The 7,681-nt window shown below is 52.3% G+C and overlaps 1 protein-coding gene across 1 annotated transcript; it reads left to right on the top strand.

Annotated features, from left to right (window-relative positions):
• Positions 1-2: 2 nt before the first annotated feature.
• Positions 3-4,932, top strand: LOC100547805 (E3 ubiquitin-protein ligase TRIM39-like; the record flags this gene model as incomplete). The annotated part of the gene is made up of 7 exons (XM_019621848.2): positions 3-257; positions 778-873; positions 1,974-2,099; positions 2,427-2,657; positions 2,779-2,801; positions 3,310-3,422; positions 4,105-4,932. Coding segments are annotated over 7 exons (1,413 nt in total), but the record flags the coding sequence as incomplete, so codon positions are not given.
• Between the last annotated feature and the right edge of the window lie 2,749 nt (positions 4,933-7,681).

Below are 7,681 nucleotides of genomic sequence, written 5' to 3'. Positions count from 1 at the left end.
CCTGCCGCCGCAGCAGCCTGCGGCCCAACCGGCAGCTGGCCAACATCGTGGAGAGCATCCGACAGCTGGGGCTGCGGGGCGGCGTGGGGACGGGAACGGGGACGGGGACTGGGACCCCGCTTTGCCCCCTGCATGACGAGCGCCTCAAGCTGTTCTGCGAGGTGGACGAGCAGCCCATCTGCGTGGTGTGCCGGGAGTCCCAGCAGCACCGCTCGCACACCGTCTATCCCATCGAGGAGGCTGCGCAGGTGTACAAGGTACGGGCAGCCCTCTGTGAACGGCCCCGGGCACTGCTGCAGTGTGAGAATGGTGGCAAAGCGAGTGGCAGCCACTCTGCTGCGGGTGCCGGGGCTGAGGATGGACTCGCTGCCTCCTAATGCACGCAGCACCGTGCCCCCGTCAGCCTGTGTGCATGGGACAGCCTGGCTCCCTGCCCTGCAAAAAGTTGGGGCAGTGGGTGTGGAACTGCTGGCACCCAAACACCATGTCCCAGCGTCGTGGGGGTACCCAAAAGCCACGTCCCAGCAATGTGGAGGCAGTCCGCTTGCTCTCTGAACTGAAATGGCAAGGAAAATAGGGAAAGACCCGAGCTGCTTGGAGAGGGTTAATGCTGTGAGCAGAGTGAAGAGCGCAGCTGCTGGGCATGGGTGCCAGAGATGGCACTGCCTGGCACTGGGCCGTGTCCCCCTGTTGCATGCTGGCACCAGCAGCTGTGACTCATGGGCTGGGCCGAGCATACAGGGTGGGGAGAGCCGAACTCGTTTCTGCTGTTTTCAGGTCAAACTCCAAAAATCGCTGGAGCAACTTTCCAAGGAAGTGGAGGATATGAAGAAGCGTGAGTCAGAGGCAAAGATGAAAACCCAGGAGTGCAAGGCAGGTGCTCGGTTTATTTGTGAAAGAATGAGCTTACATAACACCAGGAATTTAAAAAATCCGGAATGGTCTGGGGCTGTGAATTCAGTATAGTCCTCAGGATGGGACGTGCCCCATGTCCTACTGCTGTAGGGAGGACCCACATCTACCAGGGAGCCTGAGCCACCACAGCTGGCAGAGCCACAAGCATGGTGCCAGAAACCAGCATCAGTGAGTGTGGAAACTGCAGTGAATGGGGTTCTGAACAAGTTAAAAAACCCAGCAGTGCCTGGGAAAAAAAAAACTGCATTCCAGCTCCAAGGAAATCGTGGGGACTTGTGTGCCAGTTCAACAGATAGATGCGTTCTGTTTGCTTTTCACTTGAGTGAAAAGCAGGTGTGAGACACACAATCAGCTCTGCTCCACAGCACTAGAACTGAATTGTTTTCATTACAAAAATACAAGTGAATTACTGCTCCTCTGCTTTACCCCAGGCAGCCCCGGGGGCAGAACATCAGCAAAACAGAGGCAGTTTAGGTCTAGAAGGAAACATAACTGCAGAAAAGGAAATGAAACTTCTGGCTGGAGCTTTCCCTTGCTGACCTGATGATTAATCAGCTTTGGCAGGGAAAAGCTGGTTTCTCAGTGCTCTCCCAGTTATCTGTGTGGGCTGTCACTACTGATGGAGTTTGGGGGTGCTACAGTGCGCCCACCATCCCCCTCAGGCACTGCATTGTGACAGAGCTTTGTCCCACCCCCGCCTGCCTGAGTCAGGGCACAGACAGGCTGCCCCCGGCTGCCCCCGGCTTCTGTCCTGCTTAAGTAAAAAGGAAAACATGTCCCCAGCGAGTGCTAGGCTTGCAGTCCTGGCTTATCAAGAGTACATGAGTCAGTCCAAGAAATTGTGCTTAGATGAAGAGGAAATACACTTTGATTTCCTCTCATTTACCCTCTGGGCTTTGAGGCTTCCTGGTCATAGCTAGCCCCAGAATGTTTTTCTGGAGTTAGTTAACTTTCGTGCTTTAGGTTTTGAGCCAGATGCCAAATATTAAGTGTTGGGAAAAAAATTTCTCAAGCACTGCAGCCCCCACCTGTCATGCTCCTCTCATCTCTGTGTTCAGCAAGAACTCTCAGCGACCCAGGAAGTCCTGCCTGGTTTCTTCCAGACCCTACCCACCCCCACCCCTGGGTGCTGTCATGTTTTCGCAGGATTGCCAAAGCAGAGCTACCCTGAGCCTGGCATGCAGGCAAGTTGATTTTATCTCCTGATAAAATCCTGCCCAAAATCCCACCTGACACCTAGTGACGTCTCCATAGACCCCTGTGCTGCACTGAGATATCTGTGGGCATCGGAGGTACAGCTGGTCATGTCTACTCTTCTATTGGAAAACAGAGGATGTCAAGTGGGAACTCTGGCTAGATCAAAGCACAGCATTTATCCCTTGGCTCTTCCTTTAAATAAACACACTTAGACAAAAATGCAGCAGTTTCCTGCATGTCGGGCATAGCACTGGGTTCTGACTCAGCTTGCTAACACTGCCTCCCTTCACTCTGTGCATCTTTCCTATCACAAGGAGAAAGTGAAGAGAAAGCGGGAGACAATTGTGTGTGAGTTTGGGAAGCTGCATCAGCTGCTAGCTGATGAGGAGAAGCTGCTGCTTCAGAAGCTGGAGGAGGAGGAGACACAGATTCTGGTGATGATCTCTGAAAATCTGGCCAGGGTGACAGAGCAGAAGTGCTTGCTGGTTGAGCTGATCCTGGAGATAAAGGAGAAGATGCAGCAGCCAGTCGAGGGGCTACTCAAGGTCAGGTTCTGTCACCAGCCCTCTCAATTGTCCCCAGCCTCAGCCCCAAGGCCTCTGCTGTGTGGCCAGGTGGTTGGGGCTAGGCTGAAGTCACATACCCAGTATGGCTTTTCTTTTCTAGGACATGAGATGCATCCTGAACAGGTGGGTACCTGTGCTCCTTCCTCTTACAGTCCCAGCTGCCTCCTGGCTTGCAGTGTCTCTGTCTCCCAGCCCAGTGTTCCATTTGTTCTCTAAAGACAGAGTGCCCAGGGGCACTGAAGGCTAGGGTCTGAAGTTTAAGTGGCTGCAGAATCCTCCTCTTCCAGGGCCTCAGAGCTGAGGTCTTGTCTGGCTTTGTGGGGTGTGAGATGTGAGATCTGTCCCCTCCTAAGGGCCATGCTGCCAGGTTGGCTTGTCTCCTTCGTCTGCCTGGGAATGGCTCTGCACCTCCCTGAGATCCATTTCTTGTGCACCAGTTCACTCTGGAGCAAAGTCCCATCGCATTTACTACCAAGTAGTCATTCCTGGTGCTTTGTCATGGCTGAGGAGTTCAAGGGAGGGAATGCATCTGTGCAGCCAGGTGAAAGGCACCAGAAAGCCCCATGATGCTGCAGGAGAGTTGTTGTGCAGTGGGCACTGAATATGGTCCCCAGTATTGCTCTCCTTTCAGGTGTGAAACGATGAAGTTTCAGGCCCCCAAACCTGTGTCTGTGAACTTGAAAGAGGACTACAGCATCCCAGAGCGCTGCATGGGTATGAGACACATGCTGAGGAAGTTCAAAGGTGAGGATCTGCTTCCAGCTCCCTGTGCACGTGGTCATGGTCCCCCTGCCCTGGGACATGGGGAAGTGTTGGGTGTGTTCCTGACACGCAGGTGGGCTGCTGGTGGGGGTGGGATCCTGGCTGAAGCCTTTGGCCGCAGCAGGCTCTGCAAGAGACTGTGTAGGGGTCCATCCACGTTCAGGTTCCTCTTTAATGACGTGACTTCAGAGCAGACGCCATTTCAGACCAGGTTTTTTTTGTTAGCACCAGTGCTGTGGGTTTTTTTTTTCCTCTAACACTACACTGGAGTTAGAGAGTTTTCTTCCCAGATTTTGGATGACATTCCCAGTTTGCGTACAGGTGGGTTCAGGCTCGTTCCAATGATTAGAGAGCTTTCTCCTTCTAGTCTCAGGTTGAAAGGGCATTGCTCACAGACTCTTGTTTTCAACATTACTTATTAAGCTATACTCTGAATGCCAGGCTGCCCTGGTTGTTCCCATTCTGCAACCACATGCCAACTTGCTTTGACATGGTTTACAGCTGAAATGATTTTTATGGATCAGACTTCCCCACGCCAGCAGCACCAAGTGACATGCAAGGCATAAGGCAGATACACACAGCTGGCAGCAGGAACTGGGGCTCTACGGCATCTTAGTGACAGACTCACAAAGTCCATTTGTCCTCCTCCCTTCTCTCCCACCAGTGGATGTGACTCTGGACCCTGAGACGGCTCACCATGAGCTCGTCCTGTCTGAGGACCGCAAGAGTGTGCGGCGTGGGAGCAGGAAGCTGTTCCTGTTGTTATTTGACAGCCCCAAGAGGTTCAGCTGTGTTCCAGTGGTGCTGGGGCTGCAGGCCTTCTTCTCGGGCCGCAGCTACTGGGAGGTGCAGGTGGGAGACAAGCCGGAGTGGGGCCTGGGGCTGTGCAAGGAGGCTGCCTGCCGGAAAGGAAGCATCGTCTTCTCCCCCCAAAATGGCTACTGGGTGCTGCGGCTGCAGAACGGTGGCTACGAGGCCCTTACCTGCCCTGTCTCCTGTCTGACCCCGAGTGTCAGGCCCCGGTGCATTGGCATCTTCCTGGACTATGAGGCAGGAGAAATCTCTTTTTACAACGTGTCCGACCGCTCCCACCTTTACACCTTCACCGACAAGTTCTCGGGGAAACTCCGACCTTTCTTCTACCTGGGCTCCCTTATGGGGGGCAAAAATGCGGAGCCCTTGGTGATCTCCTGGATGAGGGACACGCAGGGGACCAGCTGCGTTGTCCTGTGACAGCAACAGGCAGAATGGTGGGGGCACAACGACCTGCTCAGGTGAGCAGGAGGTGCTGGCCGGCAGTTGCTATGTGCATAGCATGGAGTGGGGACTCAGCCAGGACCATGCTGGGATTGTAGCACCTGTTGTCCACCGGTGCTTTACTGCTCATCCACAGGCTTCTGGTGGTGGGGGCTCACAGCCTGCTGCGTTGTGATGCTTTGGGTATGAGTTGTACTGACATGAGGCAATAAAGAGATGATCTGGCGAGCCCTGAGCAGTCAGCTGTGTATTTCTGTGGTGCATCCATCCCCGCTGGTTAACCCCAAACCCTGGCTAACACCCAGCATCTCAATGCTGAATTTTGGAACATGGAAAAAAGGCCCTTGTGCACTCACTGGCTTTTAAGGAGCAAGAAGCCCTGCTACTGTCAGCCCCAGAGGACCACGTGTATTGTCCAAAGAGTGCTGTCCTGCTGGCCATGGCCCAGGGAGGACCTCCACAGCAGTGTTCTCCCAGGTGGCAGCTCTCTGGTCCTTCAGCTCAGCTGCTGCATCAGCTGGTAATGCTCACTGAAAGCACTCAGAGGCTGGAGGTGCTGCCCAGCAGCTATGCGCTGTGCAATGGGGACAAAAATAATGAAGCATCTTAATTTAGTGACTGGTTCAATGAGAATAAAATAAGATTTGATAAGGAATGGTCTCAAATGTTTGGTACGGTTTCTCTTGGGGTGTCCAGCTGGAGATTAGGAGGCTCCTAGTGAAAAGCTGGATACAGCTCTGTAATTCCTCTCAGCTGGTTTTTGGTACTTCTTATTTTGAGTCCCACCCAGCTTCCCTTGGCTGCAGGATCTCTCTTTTGGGGCTGCACAATAGAGGGGAGAGCACATCTACAAGAGGCTAGTCCCTGATCTGCCACATCCCAGGAAGGGCCTTGATGGACTCTGCACCTCGTTCTGACCTCCAGGAGGATCTTAAGATAGAGTGTATGAAAAACTATAGAAGGATGTGACTTTGAAGGCTTGGTAGAGGACTGGAAGCTGAGGCAGCTGAGCACAGCCAGGGAAACTGCTGTGTAGGATGGCAGATGGGAAGAGACCAGGCTGAACATCACCAAGATGACAGGAGATGGTGCGTTGAAGCAAGAGCAATGTCACTGCGGCAAGGTGCCGGATGAGGAGCACTACTGCAGACAGGAGGGATGAGCAGCTATTTCAGATGAAACAGGAGGAAACGCAATCAGACAGAGATCTTGCAAATACGCAAGGGTGCAATGAGGGAACAAGTGAATGGCTGAGCAGAAAGGATGTGAGCTCACTCTGCCACAACGTCCAGCATGTTCCTAGAAGTCATGAATCTGTATCTCCCTGGAAGGAGATTAAAGGTCCAAGGCATGAGACATCTCTTAATATGCCGTGCAGTTTTCCATTTCATGGAATCTCTGCGTCACCTGCAGTAAGAAACCACTCTGGGTTGACACCTCTGTCCTGAGATGTCCAGACCAGATTGCCATGGGTAAAGAGAAAATTGGGAGCACTGGGACCTAGCTTTTAGACCTCCCTGCTGACTTAGTGCTACAGCTGTTTCCGAAGCTGCTTGCAGACTGGTTTTCTAAGTCATGGCAAGTTGAGCTTGCTCAAGTCCTCTGCAGAAGCACTTCTGCTTATAGACAATTGGAAAAGACCTTCAAAGTCATGAAATCCAACTGTCAGCCTGACCTACCCAGTCCCATCACTAAGCCACGTCCCTCAGTGCCACATCCACACATCCCTTCGGCACCTCCCAGGGATGGGGACTCCTCCACTTCCCTGGGCAGCCTGTTCCAATGCCTGACCACCTTCTCTATGAGGAAAGTGTTCAAAATGTACAATCTTAATCTCTTTTGGTGCAACTTGAGACCATTTCCTTGTTTTTTCTTCCTTATGATCTGGCTCAGGCACCCACAGAGGTTTTGCCCATCAAAGACCACTCTTCCTCAGCCCTCCAGCCTCAGACACATGGCAAGCGTGGTCTGGCCTGAGCAGTTGAGTCTTCCTGCAGCTTCTGCTCCCAGGAAAACAGCACCAAGCAGCCTGGTGAACCTCATGCTTGGGCATGGGTTATTTATTAATAAAATGCATCTATATGGTCACCGTCACACCATTTCCTTTTGCTTTCTGTATGACCAAGGAAGATGGACATATACATATGCATGTATGTGTGTTCTGCAGGGACATTTTGGATTGAGTGCCTTGCTGACATGTGCCTGCTTCTAGTGAAGGCACCCTAAAGAAGTCACGTCACCAGAATGGACACATCTAGAGCTGTGTGATCACAGAGCCACTCTGCTGAGCAATCTGTGCATTACTCACAGTGGCTTTGGGGGCTGCTTGTCCCCAGTAGGATTCTCTGCAGTCAGATTTACAGATGTGTTCTCTCAGAAAACACTCTGATCTCCAGCTCCTTGTGTGTCTTTCTACCTCAAAATGCCCATGGAGATTATAGCTTGGTTCCCAGTTAGGCTTTCAAATGGTTTTCATAAAAACTTTCATGAAAAATATAGTAGACTTTCTTTCAAATAATACAGTTCAATTTTACTCGTAGAAAACACGATGCTTTGTTGCATTTCCAAAACACATCAGGGCACGAAAAGCACCGACTCTCAAGAAATGTACATTGCACAGAACATGTGGTAAATACCACGTTCTGTTTGCAGGATGAGCAAACAGAGCAGCTCATCAAATTCTGAAACCACTGAGGCTATCACTCTTGTCTGGGTTTGTCTGAGCCCAAGCAGAGCTGTGGTCCTGATGAGCCACTCTGCTGTGGGCTGCATCTTGCCCTTGCTCTGAGCCATCTCGGTGCCAGGAATGCTGCTTCTGGGTTCTGCTGGCAGCTGTGGGCTGCTATCACCTTCGCTTTGCTGGTGCAGACTCACAGCCGTGTGCCAGGGGTGTGGGTTAGCAGAGCGCTGCGCTCCTCGCATGCATTGAGCTGTCACACGTGGGTGGGTGTAAAGAACAACATGAGCAATTCAGGACTCCCTGC

The sequence above is a fragment of the Meleagris gallopavo genome, chromosome 21 (assembly GCF_000146605.3).
Source record: "Meleagris gallopavo isolate NT-WF06-2002-E0010 breed Aviagen turkey brand Nicholas breeding stock chromosome 21, Turkey_5.1, whole genome shotgun sequence".
Classification (NCBI taxonomy): domain Eukaryota; kingdom Metazoa; phylum Chordata; class Aves; order Galliformes; family Phasianidae; genus Meleagris; species Meleagris gallopavo.
Note: the sequence above shows the minus strand (reverse complement) of the source record. Positions and strands in the feature narration are given on the sequence as shown.